The sequence below is a fragment of the Adelges cooleyi genome, unplaced genomic scaffold (genome assembly GCF_023614345.1).
Source record: "Adelges cooleyi isolate 19-005CV unplaced genomic scaffold, UGA_ACOO_1.1 ACOO_flye_CR_arks_rails_tigmint_CR_PRNA_9, whole genome shotgun sequence".
Classification (NCBI taxonomy): domain Eukaryota; kingdom Metazoa; phylum Arthropoda; class Insecta; order Hemiptera; family Adelgidae; genus Adelges; species Adelges cooleyi.
The window spans coordinates 14,024,416-14,038,578 of record NW_026096579.1 but is presented as its reverse complement, the minus strand read 5'-3'; the positions used below and the strand labels follow the sequence as shown (position 1 = coordinate 14,038,578).

Genomic DNA, 14,163 nt, shown 5'->3' with positions numbered 1-14,163 from the left:
AAAAGTTTTTTGGCAATCCCATTGATTGTTCGGCTATGGACAGACCACATTTTTACTGGGAAACAGGATTCGTAATGTTTTGCAATTTTTTATTTGTAAGCCTCATTCAAATTTTCCCAGTACGCAGGTTTTATCAAAATATGTTTCTAAACGAATTTAATCTTTTTTGTATTCAGATTTAAAAAACACTCCACGCTTATTTAACTTTTTCCCAGGCCTTAAATGCTAAGCTCGAAATTTTACGGGTTCGTCAATTATAAAACTCGAGTATGGTTTGATATTTTACATCCAAACCCATCTTACGAATCTATCGACTACTTTAAACGAAAAAAAAATATGACTGTATCAATAGTATATTAATCGCCGCTTGTTCAAATCGGCTATTATTTCCAAACAAAATGTATCATATTATAAGGTTCTTGTGCTTATGTTTGGTTTGTATATTTATATTTCGATGATGATTTATATATTTATAGATGATGTTTACAATATAGCAAAGGTATTCTAAAATAAAATACGGCTGAAAAAACATTTTTTATGATGGAATATTGTATTTTTGAGCATATAATTCTTAGAAAATTCACTATAAAACCTGCCTCTGTTGGTATAGCATACACGCTATTGACATTTTATTTTATTCAATGCATATTTTAAAGTTCTGAACTAGAATTGAAAAAATGAAGATGAGACATAAAATTGTCTTATGGTTTGTAATTATTCAATCTCACTTAGGAACATCTGTTCAAACGAGGAGTGATCCGAATTCACATGAAATAAAATGGGTAATTATTGTGATTTTTTCCATGATCCTTAACGAAAACGGTTAACAATAGTTAATTATAAATAATTGGTACAAAGATATTTGTTTCTATTTATTTTTTTATTTTTTCAATTCAATTTTATAGCTTTCAGACTAAAAATTGTCATTAATTTGTTTTTTCGACATTCTTTTGATTACTTTTAAACGGCTAGTTTTTATTTAAACAATTATTTTTTTCTAATCAAAATATATATTCGGATAAAAAATTATTTCAATGATTTAAATGACTTAATAGTGAGATTTGGTTATTTTAATCTGTTTTAATAATTACAATCTATTCGAATTTATCACGTTTATAGTATGACTAACCCTAATAAAATGATCAAACATAGTTAAAGTCATGTGCTGATTATTTGGAAATAATACATAATCATTCGAAAAATGATTAAATAATTTGAATGATAAAACAAAATATGAAATACCAAAAAGTAACAATATTAAAATTTTAAGAATTGTTGTATTTTTAATTGAAATTATAAGTGGATAAAGATGTTAAGTGACAATTTCAAAACCGTACAGGAGGCCACATTTTAGTCAATATATATTTATATGCTTGAAAATGTTTTAATTTTTAAACTTACCTACACACATTCAACTACTGTAATATTTTGAAAAATTGTGTAATATATCCTTACACTTTTATTTATTCAAACTAAAAACTATTTTACAAAAAAAAAATGGCAATTAACGCCTTAATCTACTCACTCCTTCATTGTGTTTTTATTTTGTACTTCCAAAATAAAATAAAAATTCTATACGTTTTAAAGCCACATCAGTTATACCTTAAGACTAATTTTTAAATCTTTAGTATCCAAACTACATCTAACAATGTAAAGTAAAATTTGAAAATATTAATATTTTTTATACCTTTATTTCAAAGTATAATACATTTTATAATGAACTATATAACGTTTTCTGTAGATTAACTAATGTGTTTAATGACATAAATTAACATTAGCGATTTTAAAAATTCCATTTTATCACTAAATTGTAACTCTTATACTACTTTTCTATCACCGACTATATGCCTTCATAAGCTTTCTTATAACTTAAGTCTGTTTCCGTTCGTTGTTTTGTGTTAAATTTATACACTTTGTTAAACGGTAGTTGTATGAAGTGTAATAAAATTAAAAAAAAACATTTTAGGTGATTGAAAGAATATGGGATTATATGGAAGTTAAAGTCGAGGAAGAAGGGCCGGTCAAAGGACAAGGTAAAGGTTTCACTACTAAAGCAACGGTACTACCAATTGTACCTTCATCAGAGCGTGCAAACATGTTGCAATGGCTAAAGGACAATCCAGAATCGAATACAAATGGTTTGTACTAAAAAAGTTAATTATTGGGCTTACAATTGTTTTTGTTGTACTTACATATCAGCTAGTTTCCTACTGGTAATTCTCAATTATCGCATAAGGAATTAAAACAGCTCAAACAAAATGTCATTTTAGCTATTCTACGTAGAAAGTAGCAGTTTTCGTATAGGTCTTTAGATTAACCTAATTTAAAAACTTCATAGTTGTGAATCAGACAGCCGTTCTAAACATATAGACACTCTATAATATTAAAAATGTATGGTCGTTTTATAACATTTTATACATAAATGAGAAGAAATAATTTTTTACTGTAACTATTTATTATTTAATTAAGAATATCTATTATGTATTGTAAAGTTGAAGAATACAAAATTTCAAGAAAGAGATTTTCAAGTTTGATGGCACACCTCATGGATGAACGAGAATTAAAAAGATTACGGTGGCGTCTAGTAAATTCATCCTAAGCAATTGTGGATAATACTTTTTCAGAATATGGCAGTCAGTGATAAGTCTTAATAACCGTATTTTCACACAATTTGTAACAAATTTTTAATATTTGTAAACAAAATAAATCAAAGATAGAAATAAATGTTGATATAATACTAAAAAAAAGAAGAATAAAATTATTTTTTAAATGTTTGTTATATCATATTTTCAGGCATTAAACAATGAAAGCAATTTCAGTTTTTTAAATATTACAATGAAAAAATCGTTGAACGCGACAATACTTGAAACTTAGTATAAGTACTAATATTTAAAGAAAAATAGATACATAGCATTGTTATAGGGCTAATATTATGAAATTGACACACATCACAGTGGTCGCTTAAATTGTAATATAAACTATGTTGTATGGCGAGAGCCCTCAGCCCAGCTTTAGTTAGACATATCTATATTGCATGCATAATAAACTAACCAGGTACAATAGTGTTGGGGCCCGTGTCACGATTGGGTTTCAATAAGCTTTAGAATATTATGTCAACAAATTATTTTTTAATAATATTATGTTTTATTTCATTTTTCGAGCTAAAAATTTGATTGATGATAGATCTAGAAAGGGCATCTACAATTTCATCTACATATTACATCTAAAATTTCCTCAAAAATTTGTTGTCAAACTTTTTTTTTTTTAAAGAATAGCCTATTAATGAGAGAATGTACACTTTATCAGTTTTAAATTTCCAGATTGCTAAATTATATGTGATTAAATCAACAATAATTTTCCTTATATTGTTGATTGCGATATTATATGGTTACACAAAGCAAGGCAACACATTTTATTAGAGACAGACGATCAACCTCAGTATAGGATAGTAGATTACACCATATTATTAAAAATAAAATTTTAGGCACGTTGTTTTATACATATATATTGTTTAACACCGTCGCGACTGGCGTCTACATTTTAAATTATGATAATAACATTTTTAATACTGCACGTGCCGAGCTTTGAGAATCCATCTTTAAGTATCGAGTATAGAATCTACGAACTCATATAAGTTACTAAATCAAGTTCAATAAGTATGCAAAAGGTCGTTTAATCTATTCTTTGGTAATCGAACCAAATAAAAATTATCATGATTATTTTAAATATACAGGGTAATCCATTTAACGTAATACACATTTATTATATAATTACTAAATATTTACCTTTTTTTAGTATAGTAGAAAGTTTCCATTTGGCTATCAACTTTTGAATCTTAAATTGGAACGTATATATTTAATTGATTTTTTGAAAATAGAATTATTCACTTCTTTATAGATAATTAATGACAAAACATTTTTTTTTAGACCTATGTATTCGATTTTTTAAAAAAATTGTCCAAAAACACTTCATGTTCCCGACTCTATAATTTAACTGCCGATAGTGGTATGGACTTGTAACCTGCACAGTTACACTTCTAATTAAGTGTACTTTGACCATATTTTTAAAATATATATATTTTTTTTTAACCCTGGGAAATTGTTATCTGTTTTTTGATTTTTCAAATACTTTTTTTGGGGTCAATAAATAAAAAAATAAATTGTTTTTATACAATTCAAGTTATGTTTGTATAACCATATCATTTTTAAACCAATTAAGTTTTTTTCCCTATTAATTTACGGTTTCAGACATAAGTGGTAAGCTGAAAACTGCCTACATTAATGACCCAAAACACAAATGTGACTGAACAATGGTAAGGGTTCAAATTTTCCGGTTTACACTTATGGGAAATATACACAATGACCCAACTTTAACAGTAATTATCTAAATCTGATTATTGACGAGTCAAATATTTCAGCAAATTATTCTCGATTCTTCTTTCAAAGTTAATTAAATATATCGTCCTCGTTTAAATTTTATAAATTGATAGCGCTTTGAAAATTACTAAAAAATGTAAAAAATTCATAATTTTATGTTATATACATTATATTTATAAATATATTTCTATTGTAATATATTTAAATATTTTCTAATATTGCACAATAACATAAACTAAAATATGTCCAAAAAGAAAAACTACAAAAATACAACTAATTCAAGAGAAAATTAGTGTCTTATCCTTAATACAACCACCCTATATACAAAAAATATACGGTGCGAGTATTATTGTGCGCACTTGTGTTGGCGTAGCATGCTATTTGCATGCCAGCGCTAGCGACAAAAGCCTATATTTTCTACTAATATTATTTAAAAAATGTGTTGTCGAACGTTCTTTTTATTAAAGTAAACCCGAAATAAAGCCGAAAATTGTACTTTGAACGAAATTAATTATTATTTTAACTGAAATTAACAATAAAATAATAATATTCTTCTCATTTGCTTATGTTATTTGGGTTATGTAACGACAAACAAAATATTATAAAAATAATACGAACCCCAATCGTATTAACTAAGTTGATCATAAAAGTTGATTCAACTTTTATTCTAAAATTATCATTTCAAGCACATTATTGCCTTTAGAATAATTTGTTTTCCATTTGTAATATTTGTACCACCACTACAGCTTTGTATCGAAGTGTAATGATTAAACAAGTGATTTCAGAACTACCCCTAACAATGAAGATGTTTTAACCACTTTGAAACACTCTGTATAGACACCGTGGATATAGACACACTGCGCTGCAGCGCAAGTATTGCATTATACCACAATGTTCATTAAATATGATTTAAGTATTTGACACTTATTGTGTAGTATTTTTTGTCCCCATTTGTGGTAAAATTTTTGAATACTTAAATCTAAACAGTTATTGATTTCCAGTCCAATCTTATAATTCATTTTGTGGAACTTTTTTTCATTTGTTATTTAAGTGTAAAAACTAAAGACTTCATGATGAAAATTATCATATTATTTACATTATTTTCCATCCTTGATGTATTGTATGTAGCCGGTGGTAACTCATGCAAAGGTAAGCCTTTAAAATGTTTCAAATAATTTTACCTTTGTATTTATAAGAAAAAGAGCGTATAATAATGTTCACTTAAATTTGGTTTTATATCAAAACAAAATAATAGTAAAGTAACCTATAAGAAATTGAATAAAGTATTTTCAATATTTTAAATATGATTTATTACCTCACATATAGGTACCATTCAAAATTAGAAACATTTTATAAAATGTATATTCCTAATCTATTAATACAGCTTGACAAATTGTTATTAGGTTTCAAAAATACAATTGAACACTTAGAGGAAGATGACAAAGTTAGTCCTAAATTAAAAAATAGTAAGTGTAATTTATTTATTTCAAATACTAAAAAATCATTAGTGAAAAATAGCTGAATTCCATTCTTAAAACTTAATTTCATTTTACAATTGGCACGTTTTAACGTTTTAGTAATACCACCGAGTACTGACCGAAATTCTTCAGAAGAGGTAAATATAATCGAATAATGTCTTTTAATTATTGTTTTTAGTAGATAGAAAATTTATATTAATATGTTTTTCGTAACCGCACATAATGTTTTGCGTTCTTAGGATAAAATATTAAAGTAATTTTTTCATACTACAAATGTTTTCTCGTCAATTTTTAAATATATTTACATTTTGGGTGTAAATCTACTTTGTTGGATACATTTTTTTCGATAGTACTCATTATGATTTTTGTGACTGCAAAAATGAATGACGGCGCATAATACTGATAGTAAACGTACGTGGCATTTTATATTGCGACGTCCCACATGCCCATCGTGGTAGAATTTTTTTTAGTACCCATATGATAAGTTTATGTTCATAAAAATTCAGTTAAGTAGATTTATTTCATTATTTCTAATGAAATAATACACATAATTCAAAATACTAAATTCTTAAAAACGTTTCTATTTCTAGAGTTCACGAGGTTCCAGCGAAAATCAACAGGTAATATATTTAAACAATCATTTAAACATATTCCGGTTAAGTTTTTTAATGAACTACTATACAAACTTAAAATTATTACAAAGTTCATAAAAAGCGTTTCTATTTTTAGAGTTCATGCTCCAACGAAAATCAACAGGTAAAGTAAACAATCGGTTTACAGTTATTAGAAATACACTATAAAATAATACTTTTGGCTTGAACGATAAAAAATAGATTTAAATATTTGACAACATTTTTATTAAAATTTCTTATTGGTTAAAATATAAAATAATGTTTTCAAAAAAAAATTGATAAACATTTTTATTAAATGTTGATATTAATAACAAAATTCATAGCCTTTTAAAATGATAATTTGAAATTGACTAATAACTTGTAAATAGACGAGTATTTATAAATAGATGAAAGCGGGTGAGCCACTATTTTGAAACTTTACGACGGGTAATATGGCGGAGCTTTGCATTATGCAACATGTTTATATGTCTAAATTTCTAAGAATTTCACGATTCTTTATCATCTTATCGATTAAAAAAATTATTGAAAAAATAAGTTTCCGGTTAAGTAGATTTATTTGACTATTTCCACATTTTTTTCAATGAAATAATATACATAATTTAAAACACTAAATTCATAAAAACCGTTTCTATTTTTAGAGTTCATGTTCCAACGAAAATCAACAGGTAAAGAAAAGTACACTTTAACATAGGTAGTATTTTTGGCATAACAGTAAAAAATATATTTAATCATTTTATAACATTTTCATTTAAATTTTGTATTAGTTGAATTCTAAAATATAATTTTAAAAACAACCAAAAGGCAATGTTTTATACTATTTACTGAAATGAACTGAAGAAAATGTATTTAGTAATATATATTTGTAAGTCATTGATTGATTTTAATGTTTCTTATACCAAAATGAAGATAACCATCCAAGTTTTGGTTAAAAATGATCAAAAAATATGTAGATAACATTTCCATGGAAAAGTTTTGAAAAAATAGTTTTAACTGGTTGCGTTCTTTAATTATCTTATAAAAAAAGTAATAATTATATAAATAAAAAATGCCCCAATAATTTATTGCAGAATTACCTCGATTAGTTAATTTTCAAACAATTAGAGTTTAAACTTATTATGTATTATCTCAATAATCATGAACTGTTTTTATAATATTTTTCAATAATTTTTTGTTTTATTTGTTAACGCCGAAATAACACAACTGAAACAGGAACGCTGGGAAGAATTGGAAGAATTGTATCATGTGGAAGTTTTACAATTGTTAAATTCTATGCCGACGTTAGACGAGAGGGATGTTGGCTTTGACAACGATGACATTAGACTTCTTACGAGAGAATGCAATCTTGACGAACACTGTTTGAACGAGAAAAAAACATCCGTTAAAAAGTATCAGCAAAAAATGCAAGCGATCCAGTGTATAAACGGATTGTTCGTTTTGAACGTTTTGGACGAACTGAAAACGATTAAGCCCGTTAGGAAACATCGGCGTTATCTCAAAAGCATGTTGTCCCTGTTAAACATGGCGAACTGGGTCGCTTATCCTTGGCAAATCGAAATGTTCACCTTTGCGGAGGGTCTCGCGGCCAAGGACGCCGTCTTGGGTTTATACGAAGAACATTTAAAAAATAACGAAAAACGCATACGGGACAACACGTTAGCGGTCGTTAGCCAATGTGTCAATGATAAATATTTATCGTATCGAGACAAAACGTCGTCGTCAGATACGTCAACGATGATATCCGGTCTGGTCGAAGGCGTTAATTCGCAGATGCAATTTTTGTACAAAAGCGGCGAGTTAGACGCGTACAGACGCCTAGAATTCTACACAGTACCGAATCTTACATTGCAGCATCTGTATTTACAACACGATTTCATTGTGGACTGGTCCATGTATGACTATGAACTTGAAACGATTAATGTCCAACGTCAATTGCTAAGATACGCCGCGTTGTACAATACCAAACAGTTGCGTCATGAATGGGAATTGGATCCGATCGGCGGCAATAAGTACAATGTGCTGATCTCCAAATGCATTTACTTAAGAATTTTGTACTCCGCGTGGGTTCATTTGTATACATTCCGCATCTTGCTGAGCCGATCGTCCGAAGTGAACGCGTCACTGTTGGAAATGTGGAAAACCCTCGTCGATCCTCTGAAACGTGCCTTGAGGTTGTTTCGGTTTAACGGAAACATCTACTGGTCTGCAATAAACATTATGATGGACGACTTAAGTAACATCGGCATAGAAAAATTAGCGGCACGGGAACGGTATACGAGAAATTATTTTTGTCGAGCAGCAGAAGAATTGGAACTCGCTAGTGCATCCGACATCGATCGTCAATTAAAACAATTAAGTATTTCAGAAGACCACGAAATAACGTGCATCATGATCGATACTAATGCCAAAATGTTAAACTTTTACACTTGTACTGTTCTCCATACGTTAAGGCCAGTTGACGGCGCGTTCATTCGTATGATAGTGTCCGCCGAAGGAAACGAAACCTTTGTTATGCATTAGATGGTTTGAAAATGAAAAATAATAATTTTCTAACAAATAACAGCAAACAATATAATATAGTTATAATAATACTTTCTAATAAATAACAATTTTATTCTTTTCTGTTTATATAATTAATGATAATATTTTTCATGCTGTAATATTTTTTCTTTATTAAAACAACCTAACCCTAACACAATCTAAGTATTATATTATAATTAAAGTATTAGACAAAATGTTTGCACAGTGATAAACGACCCTGTAATTGTATTTTAATGTTGAAGACCCAAAAAAATAATAAATCCCTTTACCTTAGAAGCGGTGGAAAGTTTTTCTTTATTCCACTTTTTTCAGGTGAATGTTAAAGGGTTTTAGATCTGAAAATTAGACTGAAGTCCTACAATAGTTACGATAGTTCTATAATAAAACTATAAAATTTACAATTTTTTTTTAAATATTTATGGGCAAATTTTTCTTTTTAAGAAAACGCCAAAAAAATGGGAAACTACACTTTGACCGTAATCAATTACCAGGTTTCTATGTGTGACTAAATCAACAGTCAACGGGAAATGAAAATATTTTCATTATATGGTGATTTACGATGTATGACAATATATTTTTATAGACAGACGATCAACTCTAATCATATATTAAATTAATTTTTAAGCACATAAATGTCATTAGGTACACAATGTTTTTATCGATATTTGTATTTTTATCTATGAACACTGGACCTCCCTTACTTATTTATGTACTACATACTTTCTTACTGAGCTGGTTTATACTGTGCTTAGTTTGGACTGCACTGGGTTAAACCTACTATCCAAAGATTCTCAAGCTTTGATCTAATTTTGGTTAGATTACCATCGAAAATACTATGTCTTGAAATTTTAAAATAATTCATTTATTTTTAAAGAATTTATAGCACGTCGTACATTTATGTTGAATAATATACAATATGAATGTGTTGAAACTTTCATGGATTGAAAACTCATCCGCATAATATACACAATATATTAAAAGAAAGGGATTATATTTTTGACCCAATAAACTACCTTTCTAGTGTGTTTTCTGACCTACATAGAGATTATGCAAAAATAAATATATTTTGTGGTTTAGATGATATCGTGTTTCTACACACAAATCAAAAAAAAAAAAACACGTTATTGTAAAAAAAATACCTTTTCAGTACCAAATCAAAGCTATACCTTAAGTGAATACTACAATATTAATTAAATATAATTTATTTGACAGTTATTGTGTTGTATTTTGTGTCCCCATATGTGCTGCGAATTTTGTTTACTTAACATAAATAGGTATTTATTTAAGTCGATGAGTTCAATCTTAAAATTCAATTTTTAAAAATTGTTTTCAGTTGTTGCTTACGTGTAAGTAAACTAAAGTCGTCATGATGAAAATTATCATATTATTCACGTTATTTTCAATTATTAATGTATCGTATGTAGCCGGCGGCAACTCATGCAAATGTAAGTAAGCCTTTAAAATATTTCTAATATTTTTATCATTATATTTACACGAGAAAGGGAGTATAAAATAATATTCGTTTCGAAGCTGAAATTGGCTTTTTTACATCAAAACAAAATAATAGCAAAGTAAGTTGTATGAAATTTAATTAGTATTTCGAATATTTTAAATTTCCTTTATTACCTGACATTCCGTTCAAAATTAGAAACATCTTTTTAAAATGAGAAAATAATTGGGATAGTATAGATGTATATTCTTAATTCCTGTTTTTTAGTACAACTTAATAAATTTATTTTAGCTCAAGGTACAAGCATTAAAAGTAAAAACTTGGGAAGGTATGACAAGCTTAGTGATAATTTAAATGATAGTAAGTATAATCAATTTATTTCAAATACTTAAAACTGATTAGTAGACAATGGCTTTATAGAGCTTTTGAATTTCATTCTTAAAATTAAATTGATATTTTATTTTACATTTTGTTAAATAACATTTATGTTGACGTATTTTAACGTTTTAGTACCAGAACCACCAAACACTGAACAAAATTATCCGGGAGAGGTAAAAACAATCGACTAATGTCTTTTACTTATAGCTTTTAGTTGGTACATAATTGATATTAATATGTTTTTCATAACCCCACAAAATGTTTTGCATTCTTAGGATAAAATATAAAGTAATTTTATAATACTATAAATGTTTTCCCATCAATTTTCAAATAAATTTACATTTTAAGTGTAAATCTACTTTGTTGGATACTGATTTTTTCGATAGTACTATTCATATTGATTTCGTGACTGGAAAAATTAATGATGACGATAATAAACGTACGTGGCATTTTATTTTGTGACGTCCCACATTCCCCCGCCCATCGTGGTAGACATTTTTTTTGCTACCTATTTGATAAGTTGAAACTAATAACTACAGCTAGGAATGTAATGCGTTATAAGATCCCTACATATGCCTTAAAAAAATGTTGATATTTATAACCAAATTCAAAGCCTTTTAAAATGATAACTTGAAATTGACTAATAACTTATAAGTAGACGAAAGTGGATGAGTCTCTATTTTGAAAGTTTACAGTGAGTAATATGGCGAAACTATGCATTAGGCATGATATTTACAAGTCTACGTTTATATTTCTAAGAATTTCCCGATTGTTTATCATCTTATCGATTAAAAAAATAATTGAAAAAATAAGATTCCGGCTAAGTAGATTTATTCTATGGAATAATATACATAATTTAAAACACTAAATTCATAAAAAGCGTTTCTACTTTTAGAGTTCATGTTCCAACGAAAATCAACAGGTAAAGTAAAGTGTACTTACTACATTACTAACTACTAGATAAAAAATATATTTAATCATTTGACAAAATTTCCATTTAAATTTTTTATTAGCGGAATTTTAAAATAATAATTTCTAAAAAATTGCTAAAAAATATGTAAATGAAAAATGGCTCAATTATTTGTTATAAAATTAACTTGAATAATCATTTTTTAAACAATTAACATTTTTTTTAAAACAAAGTATAACTGCTTCTATAATTTCAAAATGTAATTCAATATTTTTGTTTGTTTGATTTGGCAACATTGAAACAACACAATTTAAATAGGAAAAGTTGGTGGAAGAATTGGAAGAATTGTACCGCGTGGAAATTTTACAATTGTTAAATTCTATGCCGACGTTAGACAAGAAGGATGTTAAGTTTGACCAAAACGACATTAAACTACTTACGGAAGAATGCAAACTTGACAAAAACTGTTTAAAACAGAAAAAAGCATCGGTCAAAAAGTATCAGCAGAAAATGCAAGCGATCCAGTGCATAAACGGTTTGTTCGTTTTGAAAGTTTTGGACGACCTGAAAACAATGGAGCCAGTTTTTCAACATCAACATTATCTAAAAAGCATGTTGTCGCTGTTGAGCATAGCGAAATGGGTCGCTTATCCTTGGCAGATCGAAATGTTCACCTTTGCGGAGGGTCTCGCGGCCTCGGACGCCGACTTGGGTTTATACGAAGAACATTTGAAAAATAACGAAAAACGCATACGGGACAACACGTTAGCGGTCGTTTGCCAATGTGTCAATGATAAATATTTATTATCGTATCGAGACAAAACGTCGTCGTCGTCAGTGACGTCAACGATGATATCTGGTCTCGTCGAAGGCGTTTATTCGCAGATGCAGTTGTTGTACAAAAGCGACGAGTTCAGGCACTACGGTCACCTGGAACTGTACACTGCACGCAATCTTATGTTGTGGCATCTGCACACACGTCACGATGTCATTTTCGACTTGGCAATGTACGACTACCAACTGGACACGAGTAACGTGGAACGTCAATTGATGGGATACGTGGCGCAGTACAATCCCCAAGAGTCGTACCACGGATGGATATTGGACCCGATCGGCGGCAATAAGTACAATGTGCTGATCTCCAAATGCATTTACCTGAGACTCGTGTACGCCGCGTGGGTTCATTTGTATACATACCGCATCTTGCTGAGCCGATCGTCCGAAGTGAACGCGTCACTGTTGGAAGTCTGGAAAACCCTCGTCGATCCCCTGAAACGTGCCTTGAGGTTGTTTCGGTTTAACGGAAACATCTACTGGTCTGCATTAAACATTATGATGGACGACTTAAGTAACATCGGCATAGAACAACTAGCGGCACGGGAACGGTATACGAGAAATTATTTTTGTCGAGCAGCAGAAGAATTGGAACTCGCTAGTGCATCCGACATAGATCGACAGTTAAAACAATTAAACGTTTCAGAAGACCACGGTGTAACGTATGAGAGGATCGATGCAAATTCCAACGTTCTAAATATGTACATCACTAGAATAGTTCATGCATTAAAGCCGATCGATGGCAGGTTTGTTCGTATAATAGTGTCCGCCGAAGGGAATGAAACCTTTTTTAAGCATTCGAAAAAAAATTAAAAATATACAATGATATAATAATATTTTATAATAAATAATCATTTTTTCCCCCTTATATTTACATAATATTGTTAACCGTTATAATTTTCATGCTGTAATATTTTTTCTTTTATATAAGCACTTAAAAAAATATATATACATATAAATAATTTGGTTTAGCGATTAACGTGACGTGTATTTCGGACGGTTCTTCAAATCTTTTTTGGAAAGTATGACTGATTAAACTTCTGGATATGCATAATATCCATTAGATTATTATTACTGTTATTATTACCAAAAATTGTTTAAATAATATTATATTACCATTGTAGCCAAGGCTTTTTATTTCAATAATAAAAAAAAAAATATTTAAAACTATTATAGCAAAAACGTTTATGGTGTATTTGAAATATTTTATCCTGCGCTGTTTCGAAAATGTAAAAAATAAATTGTTTGTGATTACACTTATATTGTAGATCGGAATTGCCATAAAATATTTACATGTTAATACAACCACTATGAGAAATATGTTGGCCGCACTTCTTCACTTATACTACTTTGCTGACCCATGCAACTTTTAAACAACAACAGTCGCCAGGTGTCAAGATATTATAGACAATGACGTTAGATATTAAGGAGCACACAAAAAAAAATGTTTTTAGTTATTATTAAAATGTTAAATTACTGTAGTCAGAACTATTAAAAACGTTTTGGTCAAAATCCGATGCAAAAAAAATTGTTATTTAAGGAGATATTAGGATATCTAAAGTAGCTC

General features: G+C 28.8%; 2 protein-coding genes across 3 annotated transcripts; both read left to right on the top strand.

Moving 5' to 3' along the window:
- Nucleotides 1-580: 580 nt before the first annotated feature.
- Nucleotides 581-2,740, top strand: LOC126847173 (uncharacterized). The gene is made up of 3 exons (XM_050587278.1): nucleotides 581-782; nucleotides 1,967-2,138; nucleotides 2,493-2,740. The coding sequence occupies exons 1-3, from the start codon at nucleotides 678-680 to the stop codon at nucleotides 2,597-2,599; spliced, it is 384 nt and encodes a 127-aa protein (XP_050443235.1). The 5' UTR covers nucleotides 581-677; the 3' UTR covers nucleotides 2,600-2,740.
- A 2,976-nt stretch (nucleotides 2,741-5,716) lies between these two features.
- On the top strand, nucleotides 5,717-13,719 carry LOC126847003 (uncharacterized). 2 transcript variants are annotated; one of them, XM_050586925.1, is made up of 6 exons: nucleotides 5,717-5,842; nucleotides 5,954-5,991; nucleotides 6,445-6,474; nucleotides 6,584-6,610; nucleotides 7,125-7,151; nucleotides 12,081-13,719. In XM_050586925.1, the coding sequence occupies exons 1-6, from the start codon at nucleotides 5,734-5,736 to the stop codon at nucleotides 13,407-13,409; spliced, it is 1,560 nt and encodes a 519-aa protein (XP_050442882.1). In that variant the 5' UTR covers nucleotides 5,717-5,733; the 3' UTR covers nucleotides 13,410-13,719. The 2 variants fall into 2 exon arrangements, with proteins under 2 accessions (XP_050442882.1, XP_050442883.1); XM_050586926.1 differs by lacking the exons at nucleotides 5,717-5,842; nucleotides 5,954-5,991; nucleotides 6,445-6,474; nucleotides 6,584-6,610; nucleotides 7,125-7,151 and adding exons at nucleotides 10,328-10,469; nucleotides 10,766-10,834; nucleotides 10,985-11,025; nucleotides 11,748-11,774.
- Nucleotides 13,720-14,163: the final 444 nt, after the last annotated feature.

Excerpts from the sequence above, each read along its gene's own strand:
- LOC126847173 (XM_050587278.1), top strand. The coding sequence starts at position 678 with ATGAAGATGAGACATAAAATTGTCTTATGGTTTGTAATTATTCAATCT. Across the intron at positions 783-1,966 it reads ATTCACATGAAATAAAATGG|GTGATTGAAAGAATATGGGA; the intron begins GTAATTATTGTG and ends AAAACATTTTAG. Across the intron at positions 2,139-2,492 it reads TCCAGAATCGAATACAAATG|TTGAAGAATACAAAATTTCA; the intron begins GTTTGTACTAAA and ends TGTATTGTAAAG.
- LOC126847003 (XM_050586925.1), top strand. The coding sequence starts at position 5,734 with ATGTATATTCCTAATCTATTAATACAGCTTGACAAATTGTTATTAGGT. Across the intron at positions 6,611-7,124 it reads GCTCCAACGAAAATCAACAG|AGTTCATGTTCCAACGAAAA; the intron begins GTAAAGTAAACA and ends TTCTATTTTTAG. Across the intron at positions 7,152-12,080 it reads GTTCCAACGAAAATCAACAG|GAAAAGTTGGTGGAAGAATT; the intron begins GTAAAGAAAAGT and ends CAATTTAAATAG.